General features: G+C 52.6%; 1 protein-coding gene across 10 annotated transcripts in view; it reads right to left on the reverse strand.

Annotated features, from left to right (window-relative positions):
- Nucleotides 1–26,990, reverse strand: part of Agap1 (ArfGAP with GTPase domain, ankyrin repeat and PH domain 1) — a 488,546-nt gene that overhangs the window by 333,608 nt on the left and 127,948 nt on the right. For 2 of the 10 annotated variants that reach the window (XM_063237061.1, XM_005005704.4), the window contains exon 1: nucleotides 19,340–20,716. The exons of 5 other annotated variants lie outside the window; for them this stretch is intronic. In XM_063237061.1, coding sequence (XP_063093131.1) covers nucleotides 19,340–20,255 — 916 coding nt within the window. In that variant the 5' untranslated portion in view covers nucleotides 20,256–20,716. Of the gene's footprint in view, nucleotides 1–19,339; nucleotides 20,797–26,990 lie in introns of those variants that run through there. 3 more of the 10 variants (XM_005005706.4, XM_005005705.4, XM_005005703.4) reach the window with 3 other exon arrangements.

Consider the following 26,990-nt stretch of genomic DNA (forward strand, 5'->3'; position numbering starts at 1 on the left):
AAGAAACCATCCAAAATTCAAGCCCTGAAATCGGTGAGATTTTGCAAGGTGTGAAAAACTATCCTATTTTCCAGCATCTCCTTCCCATAGCAAGACTTAACTGCCTTCTGGTTCTAGGAGTAAACCGGACCAAGAGGCGAAATTCTATAGTGGGGTGGCCCGTGCAGTGGCCCCATTTTTGTCTAAGCTTGCACTGAGGATTCCACTCACAGGGTCAGTTGTCCAGTACCACCTTCTTGCCAAAAATAAGAATTACATAGAAATGGACAGGAATCTGCCGGGATAATAAAGTATGATTCGTTTATCAGGGACAATGTTACTAACACTTGATGGGGGGTTGGTATTATTAATAAAAAGGGAGATGTGTGTTACTTCTCTCTGGTTCTCTGCCCTCTCCCAGAGTACCCCTGGTCACTGATTCTCTAAAAGAGAGCGTCAAAGGTTTTCCAAGACCACAGGAAGTACAAGGAGTAAAAACACAATCACATCTCTTCACAGTACAGACAGACAGTGCAGTTTTCCCATTGCCACTTACAGGGTCTTGTGGATAAATGATGCCAGTAACTAACTTCAATAGGCAAAGTTCCATAAGCACCCGAGAGGGAAACCTGCCCACCCTGTGTAGGACTTTCCCACAGGACACAGAAAGAGAAACGGGGCCTCACTAACTTTGAGTGGACGCACAGAGAAATAGTGGACAGTGACTAAACAGGGGGACCTAACCATCATTTCACGAGAGCACCCTGTGCCGGATCGTGAAGTCCCACCACAGCCACCCCTGGGGCTCAGGTACATGGTGCGGTTCCCTTGGGAAGGACTCGGTAACAGTTCCAGGTCTAACTCCTTCCTTGCACCTGCCTGGGTTCATCTGGATACCCAAGGACTCTGGCTTGCCACAGAGGGGCACAGGAAATTGGAGCCCTGAAATCTGCATTTTTAAGAAGCCTCACTAGGCTCCTCAGCTCCCACTTTTTGATGTGACATCTTTCACTGTCACAAGTGGGTGATGTGGATGTGAAACATGACGCCAGCAACATCTCAGATCTAGGATTAGAAGCGCACAGGTGGGCCTTACAGGTGGGTCTGGGATTACTGGGACTAAGGGCTCGAAACACTGACCAAGGCTCAGAGCTCTGCTCCTGCCACTAGGCCCCACCATCACCACCAGGACCACCAAGAGGCACCACCAAGAGGTGGCAGGGAGGAGTAGGGACGAGCTGACTTCACCCTCGATCATCTTGCTGGTGTCGCAGGCACCTGGTTTCCTTGCTGTCTCTCCCTCCTGGGGGTTCCTGGGGTTTCAAAGCAGACAAGACCACTACAGGGCCAGGGAAGGACCCACTGACCCACAATGCAAGCCCACTTACTGCCTCTGAGTGCAACTGAAGAGCAAGGCTCCTTCCTGATGCCCCATTTCCGGGGTGATGCTGCCTCATGGGGGACATGAGTGTGTGCCCCCTGAATTCACTACTAGGCTGGAGCCACTGATGACAGTGAGACATGTGTGGACTTAAGTAAAACAAAGACAGACACTGATGCAGTACGCACACCATGGAACAGAGAAAGCGCAGGCATTGGGACTCCCAATCTGCAAAAGGAGCAAAATGAGCTAAAAGGAATCGCTGCAGGCTTCGCCTGTGGTGGACAACTGGGGGACGGCATGGAAGGTGCAGCTGAACTGACTCAGTGGGTGCTGGGCGCAGAACGCCCGCCTGAGGATCTCTGCCAACAGCATAAAAGGAGAACTGGAGGGGAAGATGGGGTGCTGTCAATCCTCATAAAGACGACTGTCACACTGGCTTTCCTGATATGAACCTGGCTATTATGGTTGCAGGAGTTCGGGGCCTCACTGTCACTGAGGATGGCTGTGGTATTTCTTGGGAGAGCTCTGGTCCTTACTTTGAGCATCACTTCCTGGCTCCAGTGCAGATCCCTCGCCTGCTGGTACAGATCCTTTACTCCACTGGCGCAAACTTTCCATCTTCCACCACTGACCTTTGGGCCTTCCCAGTGCAGATCTTTGATACAGACTTGCATGGGACACTGTCCTGGGCTCTAGGTCTTTCTTCGGCTGGACTTACGCAGGACATGGCATGGGGTTCTTGGCTGGATTCCTTGGGTTTCAGTGTGTGGACAGATCTCCTGAATTCTTGCATTTAACTTTTTGGTTGAATATTATAGAATAATCCTGTATATTATGGGTTCTGCATTAATCCCTTTCCCTCACAAACCCCTACAACATATCCCAGACCCATTTTTAAGGACACTCAACCGTGCGCCAGAGCCACGTGTTCAAAACTGCCAGATGATGATCATTTCACAACTCCAGCTACAGCAACATGGTGGTGTGATTCCTGCCACATCAGAAATTCAGCAGGGTCCTGCAATAACCATCTCCACTCCTCCAGGGGCCCAGCTCAGCGCAGCACAGCAGAATTAGGAGCAGAGTGAGGAAGGAAGACAGAGGCCTCACCTGTAGCGCCTGCTGTTAACAGCTCACCAAGGAGAGCTGAAACCTCATCTTCCAGATATTAAAACAGCCATCATCAGGCTGGTGGACTGGGGGACTCTTGCTTCCCTTTCCGGATTATGAATCAGAAGCACAGCGGGGAGCTGCAATGCAATTAGAGGAGGAGAAGAGAGGAGGGGGAGGAGGAGCAGGGAGAGAAGGTAGGGGGAGAAGGAGAGGAGTGAGAAGGGAGAGAGGGAGGGGAGGGCAGGTAAGAGGAGGGGCAGGGGGAAAAAGGGGAGGAGGACGGGAAGAGGGAAGATGGGGAGGGAGAAAGAAAGAGGAAAGGAGGGGAAGTGAAGGGATGGGGGGGGCGGAAGAAAGGAGAGGGGAGCAGGACAAGAGGATTGCCCTAGGGCAGGATTCGGGTACCTGGGCAGAATGTCCACAGTTGTAGCCCTTGCCTGCCCAGTGCAAGACAGCACACAAACACCTCCACTTCACTGCGGGAGGCCCTCAACACACCTGCTGCCTCCACCTCCTGAGGGGGCTCCTTAACAGCCTGGATTCCCAACCTCGACTGTGTGACAGACAGCAGACCACCACTGCCTGTCTGAGATGCTGGAGGACACAAGGTCCTTGAGCCTTGGCCACTGACCAAAGTCCCGGACAGAGAATGGGATGGACTGCGTGGATATTGGTGAAAAAGAATTCAAGCGCCACTGTGGAACCGCCATCTGCATTAGCTCCTTCCCCATTGCTCCCAAACTCTGGCCCAAAGTGGAGATTAGGGCACATGTGCGGTGTGGTCTGGGGCCACTTGTGGGCCATACATGCTGGCTGCAGTGGCAAAAGACACTGGGCCTCTGTGACTGATGCATCCCTTCTTCGGGCTGGCCAGGAGCACAGGGTGGCGGGACTGAGGGAAGCACACCCCTCGGGAGCCCATGTGCAGAGTAAATGCCGAAGGATACTGGACATGCGCACTGTACTCACAAGGCTCGCTTCAATCCACATGGGTCACCTGGGCAGCAAAGTGTCTCTGGAGCCTTGGTCATTTGAACAATAGGACAGGGAGGGACCAAAGGTGCGCAGTGTGGAGCTCTGGCCCAAGACACCAAGATGTGGGCAAGTGAGTGGCTGTTTGTACACATGTCCCTGCCCCCACCACCCGTGCTTAAACGTCCTGCACTGTCTCAGAGGATTCTTAATCGCTAATATTCTGGTAAGTGAAGGCTCCAAGCAGTGGTTTGAAGACTGAAAAACAAAGCCACCATCAAGATGCCAGTGACAGCAGTGGCAGGCTGGCATACATCCCAGGTGTCCCGGCCATGCCAGTGCCATCTGGATGCCCTTGGTCTTGGCATGTAACGGCTGTGCTGGGGACAAATGGAACCTGAGGTCCCCCAGAGGGGCTGCCAGAGGTCACAGACAGCATTAGTACTAGCCGTGTCCACTCCTGAGGGTGGATAGTCACTGTCCTCCACCAACCTTCCAAGGCCGGTGACCCAGGTCCTGCCTAAGCATACGTGGGCATCTCCACACTGCCTATACCCCTTACACTGCTCACTTCCTGACCCTAGCAAGGTGCCCCAGCCTCACCTGCCGGTGCTCTGCCAGGCACTTGGTGACAGGGTCTGGGTGCCATTTTAACAGTCACATACTCAGGGCAGACCTTGCCCCACAAAGCACCACACTCTGTGCAAAATCCAGCTTTTCAGGGAAAAAGCTCCAGGATCCATTAAGCATAGTACACTGAGCGTAAAAACTGGGTCACAGACCACAGTAAACTGCACTCGTGCGCACGTGGAGATGCTGAGAAATTAATCAGATAGCACACTAACCACAAAGGAGGTGGCATTCCCAGTCCTCCCCATGATGGCTACATCTCAGGATTGCAAGGTCAGCCTCGGCCTCTGAACACTGACAAGCTTGATCAGGAGAAAACGGAGAGGGGACATCCCCATTGCTTCTCCACATCTCATTCCATGTCACCAATGCCAGAGACTGGCTTTGAGATTACAAGATCTGGTTAAGAGAAAAGTGACTGTCGTGAGATGGTTTACACACACACACACACCCCTCCCAATTTCAGGGAGGCTCTGTATCTCCCCTGCCACCAACGCTGGAGCCCATCACACCCAGATTGGCATCCCTTGGAAACTCAGGGAAGAAACACAAGTCCACACACAACCCAGTGTCCCTGAGTGCTGGTCACCTGTGCTGCCAGCCTCTGCTCACACAGGACTCCTCAGAAGAGCACCCCACGGCTCCACACAAACTAGAGGAGGGTCCCAAGGATGGCAGGATTGGTTCTGGAGGTGCCAGGGGAAGACATGGCACTGATGCCGTTGGGAGTGAGAATTTGGCTAAAGCAAATCTCCTGGCCACGCTACTCCTCCTGCATGTCACTGAACTCCAGAACTAATGGGCAGCCTCCTAAGTGGCTTCCAAAGGAAAGCAATGGTTTCTTGGCTTGTTTTAGTATTGAGACTGAACCTGGGGCCTTCACACAGCTACATCCCCAACCACTCCCTTTTTAATTTTTACTTTCACAGGGTCCCATGAAGTTGCCCTAGCTGGGCTCAAACTTGGAATCTTTCCACCTCAGCTTCCCATAGTGCTAGCAGCACAGACGAGTACATTTCGCTTTGCTACCTTTCAGAAAACTAGTACAAGGCCAAACTGCCGTGTGTCTGAATTAGAAAAGCCATTAACTGCCAAGCGTAGCAACCAACTGCGGTGGATGGACACGTGGTGGGCATCTCAGAACACACAGCAGAACTGAGCGTGGTGCTGGATGTGGAAGGCCCATCTGAAGATTGCTGTCCACCACATAAATGGAGAACTGGTGGGGAAGATGGTGGTGTGGATTCTCCTGGAGAAGCTTGTCACCTTGGTTTTCTTGATATGAACTGTTCTCACTGTCAGAGGAGCTCGGGTCCTTGCTGTCGCTGAGGATGGCTGCTGATCTCTTCAGTGGAGCTCTGGTCCTTCACTTCCTGGCTCCCTCAGCCTGGGGGCATAGATTCTTCACCCCATTGGAGCAGACGGTCTACCTTCTACCGCTGACCTTTAGGCCTTCCCAGTGCAGATCCTTGATACAGACTTGCATGAGATACTGTTGTGGTTTCCAGGCCTCCAGCTGGACGCATGGAGGACATTGCCATGGTCTTCAGGTCTTCCGCTGGACTTGTGGCACAACACTTCCATGGAGTCCAGGCCCTCTGCTAGATTCTTCGGGTCTCTAGTGTATGGACAGATCTTCCACTCCTGCATTTAACTCTTTGGGTAACTACTATAAAATATTACTGTAAATTACATGGTCATATTAAATCCTTTCCCCTGTAAACCCTGACTTAACAACTTACCCTGACTTTATGTGTCAAGTTTACTTGGGGCAGATATGACTTTCTGTGTGTCACAAAAGCTATTAAAATCAATTCACAGTCAACTCTTCCATTTCACGTAGGTTCCCTCCTACTGCAAGGTCCAGCACTGCTCCTGAAATGTGAGCTTTGAACACCTGTGGGTGACAGCAGTGGCAGGGCTGACACGTCAGTGCCTGGCTACAAGGGTGTGAGGCTTCATGGCTAGAACACAGTGGAGCCCCAGACACGACTGCAGGACAGCAGAGCAAGTTCAATCTCAAGCTCATAAAGGCCCAGTCCCAGTCTCACTGAAACAACTCTGAAAGCCACCCCAGGGGCTGGGCTGGCAGCAAGCTGGCCCCAAGGGGCCCCAAACCCCAGCTAGGGGGTGAAAAGTCTGTGTCACAGTCCAAAGCTACCCTCCTCCTGCCCCTGCCACTGAATCCACAGGTGGGGGGCTAGGGAGCTGTCCTTGGGGATGCCCTGCATGCGACCCTCCCTCCAGACCCTCTACCCTCTCTGCCCAGCCTGCTACCTGAGCAGCTGACCTCTGACAAGAGTGAGAGTCCCCACTGCAAGTCCTCTGGACCAGGAAGCCCAGCTAAAGGGTGAACCAGGGAACGCTTTAGTCCAGCCACTGGCAGGTTGGCAAGAGATGACCTTCGCTCTCCTGTGCTTAGCTCCTTGGATGGTCCCATCCACTGAAGGTAGAGCTAGGCGGGCTCACTGACTCATTCATTCACGAGATGTTTCTGGAGCCACGCCCCTCCCTGTTACTACTGAGACACTCACGACCCACGCCAAACAGATGCTGGCTTTGAAACGGCATCATGTTAGAGATGCCAGACTGTGGCAAGCACCTTGTAACCAACAAGCATGGGTGAGTGGGAGCAGGAGCACACATCAAGCAACACATTCCCTGAGGTGTTGGTACTTTAGAAACTGGCTGGGATGTAGGGACAGCCAGGCTCAAGTACCCAGGAAGGAGGCCAGGAACAGGACAGGAAGGACCACCTGGAAAAGAAGCTGGGGTGGGTGGGGGTAGGAAGGGATGCAGGAGCACTTCACTGTGTTAGAATGGCAGAGGGAGTCAACTCAAGCCCAGAAGGGCACATCACACATTCTGGGTCAGTGGGACCCTGCTGAGCCCTTGTAAGAGAATGCCACGTGGATCCAGGTCCTGGAGGGGCACAAGGTGGGAAGGGGCACACAAGTGTGGAAGGGGACAGAGAGGGATCCTGAATGGGCCAGGTGAGGCAGAGTGCTGGTGGACACAGAAGGGCAGACAGGACACGGACTGATGATCTAGGACAAGGCCAGAGACAAGGTGCAGGGAGAAGGTGTGCACCTGTGGAGAGGCATCCCAGCTACAGCTGGGGACCATGGGCAGATGCGGGGGGGGGAGGGCCTGCAAGGGTGCCCTCTGGGGACCCCCCCCCTTAGCTCTGGCTTCGAGCCTCTTAGTTGGATGTACAAAACCAAGGTCAGTGTTCACACTCGGGCTCTGACTTAGCCCACTTCCTTGGTTCCCATCCTCTTCAGAAAGCTCTGAGTTTTGGCAATAACTCACTAGTAACGATATGAGGGTTGTTTTTGTTTTTTTTTAAGTTTTGCAACACACTGGTGTTTGCATCTATTGCCTGTCACCGGCTGTGGTCCCCAAGTTTATCCCTGTGCTTCCTCCTTGGAGTGGTGGTGACAATGATGAAGGTCGTGTTCAGGGGACAGACGGGAGGGAAGGGCCAGATGTAAGTCCGCAGGGCAAGATCCCCAGGCTCAACCTTGCGGGTCGGATGAATAAGTAACTAACCCCTGGGTCTACGTCCAGATGTGATCAGGTCACATGTACAGACAACCTCGGCTCTCTGGTCACTGGAGAGCCAGTGTGGCTATGCGGAAGAGAAAGAGGGTAACAAGTTCCTGGAGCCTGATGGGATGGGGTACACCTCTCAGGCGATTATCCTCAGACTGGCATGAAATGTGCCATCTCCGATTGCTGAGTGCCATGGGAATGTACTCCAGTGCCCACCCCTTTTCCCTAGTTTGAAAAGGGCAGCAGCTCCACTGGCAGTGGTGCTTTCCTTGGATGTGGGCAGGAAGGCACCCAGCACCCAGAAACTTGGAGCCAGCTAGGTGCTGTTCCCCAGACCCCACCAGGCCTAGACTACAGAACTGGGTTGGAGATGAGGACCCGCTTATGGGAGAGCCCAAGCTTGCAGCCTAATTGGAGAAGAGCCGGCAGTGTGCGACTTCCAAGGTTTCTCATGTACTGAAAATAGCAACCTGGAGTCTGCGCCAAACCCTCAGGCCAGACCTGAAGTGTTTATGCTGCTGCATTTAGAACTCCAAAAATAAAACCATTGATTTCAACTTCTCAAAACCAATACTATAAGGAGACCTGAGGGGAAAAAAAATAATAAAATACAAAGGAGAAATAACAACTTCACTCAAAGACAGTGAAAAAGCAACAAAAGTCCAAGACCAGAATACCTACCCTGCACAGACAGGAGTCTCCCGAGGGCCAGGGCTGACAGGCCTGCACTCAGGGAAGTCTGACCAAAGCAGAAAACACCAGTCACAGCTGGGCTGTGGCTCTGGAGACAGCCAGCCTCAGACCCCTCATCTGATCCTGCAATTCGTGCCCAAGTGGCCCAGGTGGCTTGGATGTCTGTGTCTGCTTCGTGCCCAAGTGGCCCAGGTGACTTGGATGTCTGTGTCTGCTTCACGGAGAAGCTAAAAGTCAACCACTGTCTTTCTCAGGCAGCACTTTTATTCTGTGTTAAAAAGCTGCACTTAAAAGTTCCAAACACAGTTGGGCGTGGTGGGACATACCTGTAACCCTAGGGTACTGGGGGGCTGAGGCAGGGCTCTAGCTTTGGCAACTTGGTAACTTAGCCAGACCCTGTCTCGGAATAAAAATGTGAGGTGTGAAGGCCCCAGGTACAACCTCCAGCACCATAAAAACACAGTAAAAGTTTCAAATGCTCCAGTTGGGGTCCCTTTCCACGCGAGACAGTTTTAACCTGGGGAGCTGCTCAGCCTCTCTCTTGCTCACAGATGCAGTACTGTCTGCACACACGCTACGCTGCCTGCCTGCCTGCCCACCTCAGTCTGCAGTCCAAAGCCTTCTGTTCTCTGCAGAAACCCACAAACCGGCTGACTCAGTCTCACTGAGCTGCTCCACACTGCACCAAGGGTTCCAGGAGCCCAGGAAGAGCTGCATGGGGCTGTGTGCACGCAGCCACCTCTCTCCTCCCTCCACTCCTGCTGTGGTTCCCACACACTTCAGCACAAGTATGAGTGGCAACTGCAGTAGCCAGCTGGGGGCAGAGCCTGCTAGGTGTGCCCGACTCATGGGGGTCCCAGCTTCTCCTCCATCTTCCTGCAGATACCTCTGTGGACCTTTGCACTCAGATCTCTGAACAGAGCGCGGTAACCCCATGGTTCTATGGGACAGTCGTCCCGCATGCAGGGTTGCTGCTGGAATCGGGACCACTGGCCCAGTCAACCACATGGAGCTGTGGCTGCTGCCACTGTAAGTGCATCACTAGGTACAGCAACAAAACCAGGCTAAAAATAGCCCAGCAACTCAGCCCTCAAAAGCACAGCCTGTCGGCAGGAGGATCAGACTGAGGGGCAGGAGTGGGGACCCGGGCCTGGTCCTGCCATTCACCTGTGCTCCCTGAAGCTGTCATCACTCATCCCAAGGCTCACGTCCTCCATGCAGGAGGAACGGACAGTGGTTTCCATCCCCATAGCAGCCACGTCCTTGTCCAAGTCCTCACAGACACACTCAAGGTCACAGCAAGAATCTCCCCCAGTGGAAGACTTCCAACACCCACTTGCCCACTCACATAGAAACAAAAAGTGTAGCAGCAGCTTCCAGCCGGGCCTGGCTCTGCTGCAGGGGGCTGCGGCCATTTCTGACATCAGCCTGCACCTGCAGGGGTCCAGGCCAGGCCGAGCAGAGGGGCAGAAAGTTTGGGCAGAGTGGGGCACAGTGAACCGCCAGGGGCTTCTGAAGAAGGATCTCTCACCTCCTCCAGAAAACAGTGAAGGGACAGTGCTGAAACAGGAACAGAAAGAGCAGTGGGACTCTACCCACATAGTCGGGATCACAGCGAATACTTGGGACCCCAAACCTAGGAAGTCAAGGAGCAGGCTGGGCATCCAGAGCAGTCACACCTCCACCAGGCTCAGCCAGGATGAGTGAGAACAGGGCTCGGCCTGATGCCCAAGATCAGAACAGAGGAGAAAAGGAAAACCCCAGAGAGCATTTTCCCACCAGTGAGTCCCAAATCCCTGGAAAGCAGGCTTTCCCTCGAAAGAGATGTGCAGTGACCTAAATCACTCAGCCTGCCTGGAATCTGCCAGCATCTCAAAATAAACCTCTGGCTGCATCCTGAGAGTGAAGCCCAGAGACCTGAACAAAGGGAGCATTTAAGAGACAAAACACCAGTCCTGAAAAACCACTCTCTCTTACCGTATAACACACTTAATCGTCATGTTTTATTATGTTAAACTGATATTTATACAATAAATCTGTTTGGAAACTCTCACACCATGGACATTAAAATAGTAATCAAGATGAGTGACCTTTCCATGATTCACTTGGCATTACATATCAAATTGTCATCCCGCAAGCACAGCTAACATAAATGCAAAACCAAGTTTCTACGACCTGCCTGTGGCGGAAATCCCTATAATCAGAAGGTGCAGATTCACACTCACCACTGAGGAATATGAAAACTGAAACTGTTCTGCTTGACAGAAACTTTTAAGAGCTTCCTCTTCTTCCAAAAGATTAGTATCAGCTTTAGTCTTTAAAGAAAAGGGAAAGGCCACAAAAGACCCCTGCAGTGTGGAAAATTAACTGCCTTAAGGGTATAAATCTGACAGCAAAAGCCCAAACTTTTCTGCTAAGAATAAGGTGGCTTGTGGTCCAGGAAGACACTGAGGCCCAAAGGCTGCTATCAGCAATCCTGTGAGTAATAAAGTCCACCAGAGTCAGGAGGCCTCAGATGGGTGAGGGGAAAGACAGAGAGGAGGGCGGAGATCAAGAGGGGAGGGCAGGAACTAGGATATGGAAGTCAAATTTGCATCTGCTGATCTCTCTGGCCAAGCCTACACTCTTCTGTATGATTTACCCTCAGGACATCACACAGGTGACACAATTTTTATGCTGGAAAGCAAAACAAAGCAAATTGACAGCATTAAAACTTTGCCTACCTAAACCATGGGTAAAGATAAACTCCTGAGTGCGTCCCATCACTAAGCCATGCCCGCCAAGACAGGATCTGCCTTTGATGCCATTGCACCTCTGACCTCCTGCTCACCTGAAACAGCAACTCCCCCTTCCTGCTTGGTCCCCAGCCCAGCAGCAGCCCTGTCTCCACCAGTTACCACCTGGAGACGTCCACTTGAGCAGATCAACTCACAGCTCTACGACTCCAGGAAAGAGCTGTGGCACTAGTCATGGTTTTCTAATTAAAAAAAAAAAAAAATCAAGGCTGCTTGCTACCAGGATGGTACAACTGGCTGTTTTTTCCAGAACAAAAACATGATGGCTCATGAGTCTGTGACCGTCCAGATGCCAACACCTTGCTTAAGTGGGGGCCCTATTCCCCCACTGTCCTCCCTACTATCCTGTTCTGGTGAGAGTACAGAGGAACACTGCAGCCCCTTCTAGGGGCCACCGGAAACCAGACTAAAGACACCTAGAGTGGTCAGGGGCCATGTGCTTGCCCATGAGAAACAGCAGGAAGCATTTGGGACCTCCAAGGGACAGCCATACAGAAGAAGGGTTAACAGGGCTCAGTGTGACCCAAAGAGATGAGAACCCTGTCCTGGGGGGCAGGCATCTGAAATGAGGGATGAAGTGCTGAAGAACATCAGATGAAGGGATGGATGGGCAGACGGATGGACAGACAGATGAATGAAGAACATTCTCAGGTGAATGGCCAAACATGACCGGGGTGGGGACTTTGATTTTTTCTTAGTGGTTTTTTATTGGACAGAAAGACAGGCTCTACCCCAAAGGATGCACTCCCCAGAGTTGGGAAGGAGGAACCTTGACACTGGGTTCCTCACTGACCCAGTCCCAGCTAACTGCAGACCCAGCACTCAGCCTGGGCTGCCAGGCCCCAGCCAGCAGAGCCAGAGCAGTCAGGCCAGGAGCACAGAGTCCCCAGAGCTCTTGATGGGCACAAGTGTCATCCCCAACCAGATGGACCCAAAGACTGAGGTAAACCCCACTGCATGGCATCAGCACAAATGCGCCCAAGCCAGTATCCTACGTGTTTCTGGTAGTTCCAGAAGAGCCTCCACTGAGGAGGAAGTCCCCTAAGTCCTCCGACTCATGAAGGCAGAAACTAACAGCAAACAAAGTAGCTGTCAGAGAAGAGGAGGCAGCATTCCCTTGTCACAGTGTCCTCCCATCCAGACTCAGGAAAGGCAGCCGTGCACTCGGGCTCAAAGGAACCCCAGGCCTGCCTGCCGCATCCCCACCACTCCTGACAGTGAATGCACACAGGCTGCTGCAGAGGGGATAGGTCTCCAAACCATACTGGAGAACCAACACACAGGGACTGGGTATGGCCTGCAGGAGCACACTGACCTGGCCAGTGGGATGTCCTAAGCAATGCCCATCTCACGAACTGGGAGTGAATCTAGGTGGCATCCCTCATTGGGACAGGGGCAGGAAGGCTGCCTGTGGTCTCAAGCCACTTGGGGGGGTCATTTGCACTTCTGCCAAGTTTACATTTCAGCAAATTTAAATTAAATGCTTAAAACCACTATCCTTATTTTATCATCTATAGGTTTACAGAAGCACAGTGTATGTAAAATCTGGTGAATGTTTCCTTCAGCCCCAGGTTCCCGCTGCTAGCCGTCTTTCTGTCCATTCATTTGTCCCTCCAAGAGGAAAGCACAGGTCCATGAAAGGCGGCATGAGGATGCACATTCAGATGAGCTTGCTGGAACAGACACGTACTTGGCTTGCATGGGAACGAGACAAACCCACAGACATGGCCTGCAGGGGAACGAGAGAAACCCACAGACAGAGCTCTCCTCTCTGCACAGAAAGGCCAGGGAAGGGGATGAAGCCCAAGGGGGAGAAGAACAACTGCTCCTCCCATTTAGCATCCCCAGGTGCACTGGCCAAGCCCGTTAAAAGAAGCATTAAAACAAGATCATGGAATATACAGGGGCAAATGGGAAAGACAAAGCCCAGGGTGAACTGTACCCGAAGCTCCAGCAAGGAAGAGCTCCACCTGGCCGTGTGTCAAAGGGCCCACAGGCAGGGCACACCATAGCGCTACAAGCTTCTGTCTTCGGGCAAATGCACAGTGTTGGGCTGCCCAGCTCAGAACAGGCTTCCATGTCCACGTCTGCACCTTGCAGAGAATTTGCCAGGATGTGGTGTGAAACAGGTACTCAGGTGCCCGGTGCAGGCAGGACTCGGGGAGGCCCCTCCCCAAAGGACCCTTGGTCAGGGTCCCCTCACCAAGGCACTGCTGCTTGGGTTTCTCCATGGGGCCATTTTACAGTTCCCATATCACAAAGGATGTCCTTTGTTTCCTGCTACCAGCATGGTAACTCATGCACGTGAAATCTGTTTTTGAGTCCAGGTGCCAGAAAGCAAGAGATCTATAATTTGTAAGAGACTCTCAAGGTCATGGCTGGCTGTCACCCACCACCTAGACGCCAAAAGGACAATGGATCAGGAGAGTGAGGGCTTCACTGCCCAACCTGAGTCCAGAAGCACTGCCCCTATAGGGGCAGGGCCAGGCAGGACACAGGACAGGTGAGAGCAGAGAGGTCTCACCAGCTCCTTCTGGCAGGCACACAGAACTCTAAGTTTCAGCTGCACCTGTAAAAGTGATCAGGAGCCAAACACATGGTGGAAGGGGAGCAGGCAGAAGCGTGGTGCAAAGAAATCCCAGACAAACTTCCTTTCACATGTGGGAGAGAGGACTGGGTGCAAACATCATCAAAACCCCAGGACGGCAAGAAAATCAGGTCCACCCCAGAGGGCAAACCCTCCAGCCTCTCAACTGCCCTGACACCTGTATGCTGAGGGCCCGAAAACAGGGACCTTGAACCTGTGAAGGCGGCCTCATCCTAAGCAGGAAGCTCAGCTTTCTACAGTGTCTCCCCAGTTCTGAGTCAACACCTCTCCAGGTTTCCCTAGTCTGTGTTCTACTTATATCTGCTTCTCAAATACCTGGGAAGTCTCAGCTTTCCCATCTTCTCTTTCAAGTTACACATCCTCTGAGGCCTCAGTGTGCCTGCCGTTTCCAGCCCTGCATGCACCAAATCAGGAAACCAGGGCTGAAACCCACTTGTACAACCCAAAGATGGCAGGCAGGCTCAGGAACGGCTGAGGTCTAGTTTGGGAACTAAAATAACCAAGAGAAAGAGCTATGCAAGTGTTTTGGAGCTGCCTGGTACTAGAGGAGGAGCCAGCACCTGTGTCCATCTCCAAAGCAGCAGGTAATCAAGGTAGAGTGTTTTCTTTTAAATAGCTTATTGGAGCACAAAGGCAAACTAAATCAACAGCCCTCCTCCACCCCACCCAACAGAGTGTGTGGCATCTGAATGATGCCAATGTGACAGAAGAAGTACAGAGGGCAGAGGCTGCACTAGAAAGGCTGGTGGCATGGTTTAGAGTCAATTTTTTAAAACCAGCCACAGGACTAGACATGCACTGACCTCTTCTCACTGCTAGGAGAGTCTGCATTCATCTCTCCAGTGAGTTAGCAGCAGAGTGGGAGCTCAGGAGGCTGATACCTTGCCCATACTGGGCGACGTGAAGGGCAGAATTTCAGGGCTGCCACCCCCAAAAAAGGAACATGTCAACACTGCAGCAGCCTCCTATTCAGGTTGAACAAAATCACCTGGAGTATCGAAGCCATCACGAGCAGATGGCCTTTCGCTCAAAATAATAAAAAGACAAATAATCTCCCCTCTTTCTGCTAATCTGCTGACCTTAATACCAATTCTGGTTTTAATCACCGGGCCAGACCACTCCAGATGTACCTCCCCCATCTGGACCATGAGAGTCCTTTCAACAAAGAAAACACCCCCCATATTGCTCACTACAATGTGTTAATACAACTCTCAAGTCATTACAGAAACAATCACACTGCAAGGTCCCGTGTTAGAGCCCCAGCATGGTGCTGAGACAACAGCAGCACCTGAGGGAGGAGGGAAAAAGGAGGAGGGAGGGGGGAACAGGAAGGGGAAGAGTAGGAGGAGGAGGGACCACGGCTGCTTACAGGAGGATTCCTATCAGAAACAAAAATCTCTTCAAAAAAACAGCATACAAACAGTAACATCCTTTTATGCCTCATGGTAGTACTGGTCACACAGATCTGGAGACAGCAAGGATTGCTAGGGGTGACGATAGAGATCTCAGTTTTCTTGCTGACACAGTCCTTTCTCTACCAGGTAAACTCCTACTCATCCTGAAAGGTCCAGCTCAATTTCATGGTCTCCATGAACCCCTTTCCCTAGTTGTCCCTTTGTTCACTGGTTTCCTTCCAACCAAGAGTCTAAGATCCACACACAGCGTCCTTCACTCTGGAGTAGAACAAGGACCTTGTGCCCAGAAGGGACTTGTTAGGGGACAGGGACTGGAGGTCATCACCACGCACTGCAGCGAGTCTCTTGTGAAGGGAGCACAGTACAGAGCTATGGCCACAAGGCCCTGTAAGGGTCCCATGGAGCTGATTCACCAGAACTGCCCTCCCTCCCCCAGTAACTTGCCACTGGCCGCTGAGACAGGAGCTATGCCTCCAAACAAGAGTCACTTGCTACCTGGGTAACCGGTCCCTACGGCAAGTCTGTGCAGAAGGGGAAACCTGGGTCCGGGGTGCACTTCCTGAGTATCCCTTTGGTTGCGGGATACTTCAGCCCAGGCTGTTGTGAGGGGAGATGCTAGGACGTGATCCATGCTGAACCTGGGCTCCAGCTTGGGGAGGGAAATGGGCACAGCCAGCTGAGGCCCGAGCCACCAGAGGTCCCCCAGCAGGGTTCCTGGCCAACCTTCAGGGTTCCTCTTCCTCAAGCTCCAAGGCAACTGCCACTCCTGGAGCAGCGATTCTGACCCTATAACAAAAATGATGGCAGCTTTCCAACCACTGTCTGGAGCCCTGATAGAAAGCAAGCAACTCCTTGAACTTCAGCCTTTAGTAACCACCTAGCCTTTAAGACTAGTTCAAAATGTTTCAATAAACTCTGAATAACACTGTTTCATTAAACCCCAAGTGATGAGTCAAGTTTAAAACAATGTATCAGTTACAACTCTAATTTGTTTCTCTTGCCCACTAAATTTTTTTTTTTTAAACTAAGCCCATGCCTACTGTAATTACAAATCATGGAAATCAGAAACTATAAAACAAAGCCACTGATAAAATGACCTATCAAGAATTGGTTGTAAATTACTAATTTACAAGTCAAAGTCATCAATGAATCACTTTATTGCTATAATCAATCCTCCCAGACAGTAAAAGAGCATCCTCAAGACAGCTCTGAACTGGTGGCTGGTTCCAAGGAGTGAAGTTTGGGTCAGAGGCATCAGAATCCTTTGGAATGTGAGGAACATGCACCGCAGACCAACATACAACAACACTGCTGATCATTTATTGCTGCTTCCTTCCTTGTATGAAATTATACCTTGGTTGGGCCAGGAATATGGCTCAGTGGCAGCACTGCCCAGCAAGCACAAGGTCATCGAGTTCAATCCCCAACACTAATACATATATACACATATGTATGTATGAATGTATACCTTTGTCAACAGACTACTATGTAGTATCAGCGAACAGGAAGTTGCCCTCAATGGAACACAGAGTCCTTCTGAAATGTTCACCAGCATGCTAAAAGCTGGAAGCCATGCTGGAACTAGGGTCAGTGCTGGAACTCAGGAGGCTCCTGTCACTCATTAGCAGGGCAACAGGAGAAGGGAGAGGAGCCTAAACAGGATTAGAAACAACAAGGGAATCAACCCACAAGACAGAGCACCTGACGGCACAGTGGCCTGCACCTGTCATCTTTAACACAAGAGGCTGAGACAGGAAAATCGCAAGTTTGAGGTCAGTCTGGGCTATAAGAGAGAGATAGAGACAGAGCACCTAAATTAAGAACGCAGTTAAGACTACTGAACTTGATAAGACTCTTATAGTTACTTTTTCTATAACCAACTTCAAACCTTAATTGCAATTTTTTTTAAAGAAACACAGGTAACACACACCATTTTATTTCCTAAACCCCAAATGTCTAAGCCTGCAGACCCACCCCACCCCTTAAGAGCATGCACAGGGAATCTACAGGAGGCCTTAAGGATGGGACTTGTACCTAAATTCACTCAAATTTGGAATAATCTGTAATAGCAAGGAAATGCATAAAAACTGGAGAAACCTAACAAAACGAGAAGCCCTGAACACTGGGAGGTCTGTCACAGGCACATACAACATTACTGGCCTTACCAGAAGAAAGGCTTTATATTTTTGCCAAAAGCAAATATTTTTACCCAGGTGAAAAGGGTAGTTTTTTAATAAAATAAAATGATCACCCAGAGCTGTAAGTGAGGGCCTGGAGAGTACTCAGTGTGGGCGCCATCATCCAGCTCATTAAAGCACTCAGCTCCTCTGCAGAGTCCACAGATACCAGCCACACTGCTAGGTCTCCAGCCAACATAGCTCCATCCTGAGAAGCTATGCCCACAAAGGACAAATAAACTGAGTGTCCCTATAATTATTACTATTATTAACTTACACGGCCCTGCAGGGAAACATTTCAACACACTTCACACCCTTATGGTCACAAATCTACTGTCCCAAAAGAAACCACCAAAACCTCAAATGCTTTTAACTGCTGTCAACAGGTACATGATGAGGCTCCTTCCCTCTAAATCATGTCTGCGCACCTCCTTTCCCCCATCTCTCTCTCCCCTGCTAAGATAGGGACATGTCTGGAACCCAGGCAGCTAATTACTATTTTCCACGAACTCCACAAGAACAAAGATGCAAGCCTGCTATTAGAGGGAGAACTGGGGCCTTCGGATTTGAACTTCCGGTGAACGAAAAAGGCAGCAAAACAACTCCATGCAAGCCTGCACGTCTAAGGGCCCCATGCTATTTTCCAGGACTTCAGGAGCTAAGGAGGAGGGGTGGACTAATGGCTGGAGTCAAGCTCTGTCTTTTCCAAGGTCAGTGCTCCAAAACACCTGAAAGCAAGATGTTAGTGGCAAATGGAAGCAATCAAGCCTCACGGCAGCTCAGTATAGACGTTAATCCTCAAGTACGAAGCCCTCAGATGTGAATGGCACTACACAGTCAGCTGCTTGGCTTCAGGGATCCTCTACTCCCTCCTGAGACCCATCTGATGATTATCAGAACATGACCATTTTGTCTGCAGTTTGCCTTCATGTTTACGAAAGGGCGGCACATCCTTCGCCTGGCTGATTTTAATGCAAACCCTGTGTCAGTAGGCGAACTTGTTAAGCCCATCTGGGAACTGGCTGTACAGCAGGTGAAACCAGCTAACCAAAGCCACTGCTTCTACTACAATTGCCTCTATCTGGCATTAGTGTTCGGAAACGAGGTTAAAGATAAGATTAAGGGCATTTCCTTGCAGGTGGCCCACCTACCTGTGGGTAGAACAGTTTTTAAGCATACTACCTCCCATCCCATGAGTAAAGGGGAGCCATCTGGCTGTCCCTCATGCCCCAGCCTTTCTTCTTCAAAGGATACACAGATGGGATCTGTTTTGCTGCTTCTGACCCCCAAATGCTATGGCAAGGTTAACTGATTCCTGCCAGGCACTATTACCATCCCTGCCTCTATTGCAAGGGCCCTAAAGACAGGAGAAAACTGAGGTTGCCTTGCCTGCAGAGGAAGTGTTCCACCACATTCCCTAGGAAATAGATTCCTGTTCTGGACTGGCCTTCTCCATTGAGCCCCCACTGGGCAGAAGCCTTGCCCTCCACAACTCACCCTTGGTTGTGAACCTGCTTCACCAAAAGCTCTGCAGGTGGAAAAGCCCAGATTACCCAGGACAGGCTGGGTATTCACAGATGGGAAAGCCCAGGGATGAGATGCAGGGAAAGAGCAGGGCGCAAACCCAGAGGCCTGCTGACTTCTCGACAGGGCTGCACCTGGGAATGTGGCCTGGGAGCAGCCCAAGGAGCAGGGCTGCAGACATGCAGTGGCGTGCTCACAGCCTAATGGAGGGGGCTGGGCCAGCACCTGCTGGAGACCAGTGGAACTCTGGCAAGTGACAGACCAGTAAAGGTACAGAGTACACAAAGCCAGGGAGGGCAGGGCCAGGCTGCTGCAGTGCCGCTGGGCAAATCCGCAGTACTAGAGTTCACATCCCGTGCAGCCACTTGCCGGCCAACTGGAGATCTGGGCGCACAACTCCGTATGCGCTACCCGGGCCCAGCGTGCATGGCGGGCCAGGCCGCTCAAGTGCTATGCCACCGCCCCCCTACCCCCCGCTTCGCCCCAGAGCCCACCTCTGCGCGGGGACCCGTCGATGCTCTCTGCGCTGGAGGAGTGCGCGTCAACCGGGGCCCGCCGCAGGCTGCTGAAGTAGCCGCGTGTCCGCGGGGCGCCGCTCCGGAGGGAGGGCGCGCCGTCCCTGCGCGCAAAGATGCCGCTGAAGAAGCGCAGCAGCCGGTGCTCCGAGGCCGCGGCCCGCGCGCGCTCCAACCGCTGCAGGTCGCTGTTGTCCAGCGTGCGGTTCTTGCTCTTGCTGCGCTCCCAGCGCTCGAGGTCCGAGAGCGCGTCGTTCTTGCTGAGCACCTCGCCTACGTCCAAGGTGTTGCGCTTCTCCGAGGAGGGCTGCAAGGCGGTGGCGGCGGCCTCTGGACCCGTCTCCGGCTCCTCGTCCGGCGCCCAGGCCAGGCTCCCTGAGCTGCTGCGGCGCCTTCCACTATCCAGGACCGGGCCTTGAGGCGCCTCGGGCGCGCTCCAGTGCCTGAAGCTTAGGCTCCGCCGCAGGGTCTGGGCCCGTGGCCCCTCTGCGCCTGGGCTATCAGGCGCGAGCGAGCTTCGTCCCTCCAGGACCGGGGGACTGCCGGCCACGTCCACAGGGTCCGGGCCGCGCGCGCAAGGTCGGAGGCGCCCGAGCTCCAGCTGCCCGGTGCTCCGGGTACGGAATGTGCGCACGTCCCAGGAGCGCGGCGAGCCGCCCTCCGCGTCCTCCTCGGGCTCCTCCAGCAGCTGCTCGGGCGCGTCTGGGGAGCGCGCGGGCCGAGGCCGCCGGGCAGAGCGCAGTTCCAGCTCGTCGGAGCCCGGCGTCGCCAGCTGCTCCTTTCGGACCATAGTCACCGAGATGCGGTAAACGGTCTTCCTGGGGGGCGTCCCGCGTGGCATCGAGTCTTCAGGTGGAGGCGCGGGCTCGCCGCCGCCGCCGTCCAGCAGGTACATGCTGCCTTGGGCGCGGGCCAGCGAGGCGCGGAGAGGGGCGCGCTCAGGCTGCGGGGACGTCGGCCCTGGGGCGCGCCCGCCCGTACGCTGCGCGGCCCGCGTGCCGGGGTCCGGGCCCGGGGCGCCGAGCCATGGGCCGGGGGCGCGCGGGGCGCTCAGGCGCGGGGACGGCCTCGCCGACAGGTGCGGGCGCAACGCGCGGGGCCCAAGGCGGGCGGCGACACCCGCGGCTTCATTGTCTACGGCGCAGGGCCCGTGCGCATCGCCGAGGGTTTTCAGCACAGCCCCGCGTGTCCGCAGTCTCCACCACTCCCTGGGATCTGGACGGGCTGGCAGGAGCGCCGGCAGTGGTCGAGGGGCGGGCGGCGGTTTAAAATGGAAATGCGCGCCGGGGCGGGGCAGGCGGGCGGGGGCCGACGTGCAGGACCGTGGGCCGCGCGCCCAACCCCGCCGGTTGAGTCCCGGGAGCGCGGCGGCGGAGGCGAGCGCGGCGAGGCCAAGCGCCGGGGTGGATCGCGGCCGCGCGGACCGGAGCCGCCAGCCTGCTCTATAGAAACCTACTCACACTGATCTCAGGGCTTGAAAGGCAAAACTCAAGCACTTGCTGCAGGTTTACTTGAGGAACCTCTCCTAACCACGGAGCTGTGCAGAGGCTGCTACTCAGGTAAAAACCAAAGTCTCACTGGTACCTGTCACCCTCGCCACCTTTACAAGGAGCAGGTGTGCGCCAAAGGGGCCCGCTCAGCAATTCTCGGAGATGGCTCCATGGGTCTCAGAAAGGATCTTTCTCCCAGCGCTCCGGGTTAGCACCCAAGGCCCCTACAACAGGCAGGAGACGTCATGAGCCAAACCCAGCAGACTCGGGCCCAGACCAGGCTTGTCCACTACTGGCCACCTCTAAGAGAACAATGGAGATAACGACAACCACACTTGGAGCACTTCTCAGCACGTCTCAGCCCCCAGAGATGCTGGTCCTAGATGCCACCTGATGCAACACTGCAGTTCTAGGTTATTGATGAGCCCGTCGAGCTTCCTGCTGGCCTGACCATAGGTGTGCCATTCCAAAACTGGTGTGTATGAAAGTTCCAGATGGAAAATTCAACACACACTCCTCCAGGCCTGAAAATGCCAGAGATTGCAGGAGCTGTGTCTAGGTGAGGGGCTGGTACCAGAGGGCACTCCCAGAGTGCAGGCACAGTCAGCTGCCACTTTCCCCTATTTGAATCTTTTCACAAATACTCTGTAGGTATTAACCGTGTTCACAGCACTGACAATGACATAAGAATGAATGGGATATGGTCGCCTTCCAAACAAGCTGTGGCCTTAGAAAATCTGGATTTTTGCCCTGGTGTGAAATTATATTCTCAGGTTTAATGAAATAAATGAGTGGCCCCTTCCTTGACAACAAATTTCTACCACCACAGGTCACTCAGTCCACATATACACTGAACTCTCGAAGTGGCATTTCCATAAGTGGTATTTCCTACACGAACCCCCGGAAGGTGAGGCCACCAAGGCAGATCTATCTCACCTTCTGCATTTCAGTGAAGCAGTCTCTTTAATAACCAGCTTCTGGAGTGGGAGCCGGACAGGAATCATGTATCAGAACCCCATTTCTAAAGCCCATTTGACTGGGATGCAGAGGTTCAGAGAGGTGGACACATCCCCTAAGGCTCATCCATGAGAGGTGAGCCTGGGGTTTTGGGGTCAACAGTACTGATGGCCACTGCTGCCATCATGTCATTTCTTTAGCTTTAGCAAGCATTCTGCTTTGTTGATAATGAAGAGCGGAAAAAAGGTGGATATTAGCAGAATGGACACTAATCCAAGGTACCTGCTACCCTGGTATGTCCAGGATACATTTGTAGTGAGTTTTTAGTTCTGTGATCATTTGACTACTGCAGTGCTACCCAGGGACAAGGAAGAGTCTCTGCTTCCAAGAATTGACAAACTTGAGAGAAATGCTGGTGTGAAGTGATTTCACCATAAAAACACAGGGATAAAATCATGGGTGATAACCTGAGAGATGGCCATGATTCCCAGCATGCTGTCTCTCTCATGAATGAGCACTAGCTCTCAACTTTACAGCTGCAGCTGCAGAGCCCTGCAGGTGACCAGGTTGTAAGCTGAGAATCCAAGCTGCACTGCAGAGAGACTATTGCTGGCTTCTCACTACCAGGGCTTCTCACTTCGCTGGGCGCCTGGTCCCACCACTGGGGAGACAGCATAACTTTCAAAAATGGAGATGAACTTTAATATGAAAGTACCTGGTCCACCCTGAAGACGGGTAAATACACTCTGCTTGTTTCCAGAGCCATTCATAAACCCCAGAGGGGAAATAAATTAAACCGCATTTCATTAGCAATCCAATGCAGGGCTGTTAGTGTCACCCAGTTTCTGTACCTTTCCTGGAATCCTCCCCGGGTTTTGTGCCTTGCCATACTAGAATGCAGGCTGCAGAGTAGAAGAATCCATTTGATCCACCTTAGATGGATGGCACAGGCTCATCCAGGGAGCTGCGTTCACCCACAGCCAGTGTATTGGCTAGCTTTCAGCACTTTCCAGCCTAGAAGGAAGCGCTGATTTTCTACCCCTGTTATGAGGGTTTCTCATCTGCCCTGACACTGTGGCCTGAAAGCCCGGGTGACAGAGAATCGCCTCTCCCTACCCCGAGACATGGGCTCTCCCGCCTGATAGGATGAGCCGAACAGTTGCTCCCAAGCCTGCTCTCCAAAATCTAAATCCTCTCTCCCAAAGCCAGACTTGCCTTCTCTGAAAAAGAAAAGGGCCATTATAGCACACATGTTGGCGCGTCTTTCTGCTTTATCTTCCTTGGTTCTCTAAAAAACAGATCCCCCTGGACAACATTTGTTCAGTTTTCCACGCGCTAGAGCACATCACCATTTTGGTTTTCAGATGAAAAGTACATAGATGGTCTCGGGGCTGCACCCACAGCAAAGGGCAGTGGGCACAGAGCCTCTGCCCAGCAGGGACTCCTACTGCAGGGAGGAAAGAGGCAGAGGGGTCCCAGAGAGCCTGACCCACCCCCTTCCTCCCTCCACAGCTGGCTTCTCTCCTGGGTCCAAGCTTTGAGCCCCTTTGGCTACCGTCCCTGACTCAGCTCGGGCCCACTTCTGGCTGCCTCTAAACATCCTGCATGTGAATATTATTATTTCACAAGCATTAGTTAGGAGAGCTGATAAGCCTTATTTAAAGGAAACCTCCAGTAGTCAGCAGAGCCATCTGCTTCGCAAGCTGACTTTCCAAATAACACAACTTGACAGCTAGTAATCATGTTCACAGCCTCTTACAGAACCTGTGCGGCTGGCAACAGAAGCCAGCCAACCAGGAAGGCTCCCATCCTGCCCTCAGCATGCCCCTCCCGGGGCCGACAGGGAGGCTCTCCTCCACTGGGGTCTTCACAGGTGACCCTCCCACGCTGGTGAGCTGGCAGACACAACAGCAGCAGAAACAAAGACATCAAAGACATGTGCATTTCAGGGACACTTACATTTCACCTTTCAGCATGTGTCTCAAATCCCGTGATAAGAGCGGAAGAGCTTCTGATCTAAGACTTACTGTTGCCATGGGCTTGTACAGACCGACAGTTCCCAAGCTAGAGACACCTCAATTGAATTCCTCCCTAGGTCCCCAATTTTCTCACTGTATAAAGGAAGGTGAGGAGTGGAATTGTAAAAGAGATCTTGACCCTGGTCTGCCAGTCATCCAGGAGGGATAAGTGTGTGCCATCCTTCAGGAGGAAAAGGACACAGGAGGTCCTGTGGGCTCCTGCACCCCACCCTTTCATGCTGCTCCTCAAGGACAAACCACAAAAGCCACCTGTGGTGAGGGGCAAGGGCAGCACAGGAACACAACACCACAGGTGGCATCTGCCCTTCTGCTCTTGTCAGCTGTGACAGAGGCTCCTCAGCGTCACCTGGAGGACACCATCACACTTCAGGTAGAACAGAGGACAGAGGCTGTCTCTCAAACCCCAGATTTGGCTTGACCTCAGAAAAAACGGTTTCCACAGCCCACTTCCAGTCAGGGGCATCCTCAGACCTGGAAAGGGTGGTTGGCTTTATACTCAGGTGGGTAGGAAGGACAGAGGTGGAATGGGGGGTCCCTAGCTCCCCAGTGGCATCTTGGGTCCAGCTCAGTATCATGTCCACCAAGGATTTCTCTGGGCCTTCCCAGAGAAGGTGACAGGTGGGAGGACAAACACACCTGTGTGATGCAGAGGCAGGGTGCTCCCACTTCCCCTGCAGAGGATCCCACCTGTGAGGCAGAGCTGGCGCCTCAGTACCCTGACAGTGTGGACTTCAGGGGTTCCACCAGAGGTGCACATGCACTTGTTACCTGCTGCTGGAGGGTAAAGACAAGCTGTATGGGGCCTCAGCCACGCCCAGCACTGTGCAGAAAACAAGGGGCACTGGCAGGAAGGAAGGTGTCTGGCGTTGACAAATATCATAAATACCAACACCAGAAGAAAAGGTTTCTATATGGGGTAAGAAAGAGGCTGATAAGAAGGCAGAAAATGATGCTTTAAAGCTGAAGCAATCAAAATCAGCTTCGGAAGAGAGTGTCTGAAACCTTCCCCCAGGGCAGGTTGGCACTGCAGGCGTTCATGTTGTTCAGTTTGCTGTAGGACCGTCCTAGGCATTACAGGATGGGGACTCCTATCCCTGCCCTCCAACCCCTCTGCACAAGCCGGTAAGACCTTCCCCAGGCTCCTGGCCAAAAAAGACCTCTGCAGAAGCCGCCACTGTCCCCTGGGGGGCAAAACTGCCACAGTGAGAACTTCCGCCAGCCACACTCAAGTGACATTTCCCAACCTTTAATTTTTGTTTTTTTTTTCCTTTTTTTCCAAGTTCAACCATTCCCTCTTGTCTCTGCATATATTAGCAAAAAGCACCAGAAGGTCTCTATAAAAAGAGAAGAGACTATTTCCAGTAATCGTTCCCAAAATAGGAAGAGTGGCAAATTAGATGAGGCCACCGATCAGCATGCATCCTGAGAGAAACAACTTGTTCATTAAAGTGATTTTAGTCAGACAGATATCATGGACATGATTAAAATATTGGAAGGGTTAAAAGAAAAAAGGTCCATAGTGAAGCAGGACTGCGCCAATCAGTGAGGGGTGCAAAGGTGCTGCCCATGAGGCCGAGTGAGAGGAGGGCAGAAAGCCCAAGACCACACTGCCCCAGCATGTGCTACTCCAGCATCCTCTGTGCCTGGGAACCATCAGGTGACAGAAGGAGACTCTGTGATGGATGGAAAACTGGTGGTCAACTTGGCACACCCAGCTGAAATACATCTGTGTGGTGCTGGGTGCAGAGGGTTCAGCTGAGGATGGCTGCCAACAGCAAAAAAGCAGAACCAGAGAGGAAAGGTGTTGTTTGGTGCTGTTGGTTCTCCTGTTGCCGTGGGTTCTCCTGGAGGAGCTTGTCAGACTTCTCTCCTGATGTGAACTTGGCTATTCTCATTGTCAGAAGAGCTCGGGACCTCACTGTCACTGAGAATGGCTGTGGTTCACTTGGGGGAGCCCTGGTCCTCATTTCCTGGCTCTGAAGGGAAAATGGTGCTGCTCAGTCTTCTGGAAAAGCTGATACTCTACTGTTGTCATCACTGGAGGAACTTGGGTCCTTGCTGTCATTGAGGATGGCTGTGGTACTTTTCGGGGGAGCCATGGTTCTTACCTTGAGTGTCACTTCCTGCCTCCAGTTCAGATCCTTCAACCTACAGGCACAGATCCTTCACCCCACTGGCACAGACTTCCTAGTTTCCACCACTGACCTTTGGGCCTTCCCAGCGCAGATGAAACACATTTGCAGGAATCACTGTCATGGGCTCTAGGCCTCCAGTTGGGCTGGAATGAGGGGAACTTTCATGGGATCCAGGCCTCAGCTGGATTCATTAGGGTTTCGCGTGTGGACAGATTTCCTGCACTTTTTTTGTATTTGACTCTTAGGGAGACCAGCATAAACTAATACTATAAATTATGCGTCCTGTATTAAATTGTTTTGCTTGCAAACCCTGATTACAACAAACCCCATCAGCCTCAGCATCAGCAATGGAGGGGCTCAGTCGGGTCCCCTTTTCTCCCCACACCACAGGACAGCAAGCCCAAAGCAAATACCAAAGCTAAAACCTCATGTGCACCTAGGCGGCAGAGGGAAGCCCTCCTGGTTTTACAGTAGGGCTCAGCAGCCAATGGAAAAACCATCTCCCACATGCAGGCAAGTGTCAGCTATCTCTTGGCAGTTTTTCTTGCTGAGTTTCAGGCAAAGAGGACTTAAGACAGTAAAATCATTACCTACTCATCACTTTATGGAAGTGAACACAACCAATCCTTGATATAAAAACCTCAGCAGCTCCTCTCAAAGGTGACAGGCACAGCCATAGCCAAGACAATCCCAAAGGCTGCCCCTGCCCCCTCTGGCTTCTGCTCTCAGTGCTGTGGACGTGCAGACAAGGGACCAGAAGGATGTGATCAAAGGGACACAGAGCTCTTCTCCTGTCCCTTCAAAAGCTGCCAAGCAGCTCTGGAGTGTACAAGTGGACACACTCCTACCAAGTACCCAATCCACCTGGTCTGGTAAGTGCAGGGGACTGAGCCGACCTGGAGCCCGGACCTCAGGTGCAGGCAAAGGTAGGATCTGGGGTTCTCCTAACAGTCTCCTGGAGGAGAAGAAACAGATGCCACAACCCAGGCTATCCAAAGGGCATGACCTA

Source organism: Cavia porcellus, unplaced genomic scaffold (assembly GCF_034190915.1).
Source record: "Cavia porcellus strain 051 isolate PalLab524CR breed Dunkin Hartley unplaced genomic scaffold, mCavPor4.1 scaffold_26, whole genome shotgun sequence".
NCBI classification, from domain to species: domain Eukaryota; kingdom Metazoa; phylum Chordata; class Mammalia; order Rodentia; family Caviidae; genus Cavia; species Cavia porcellus.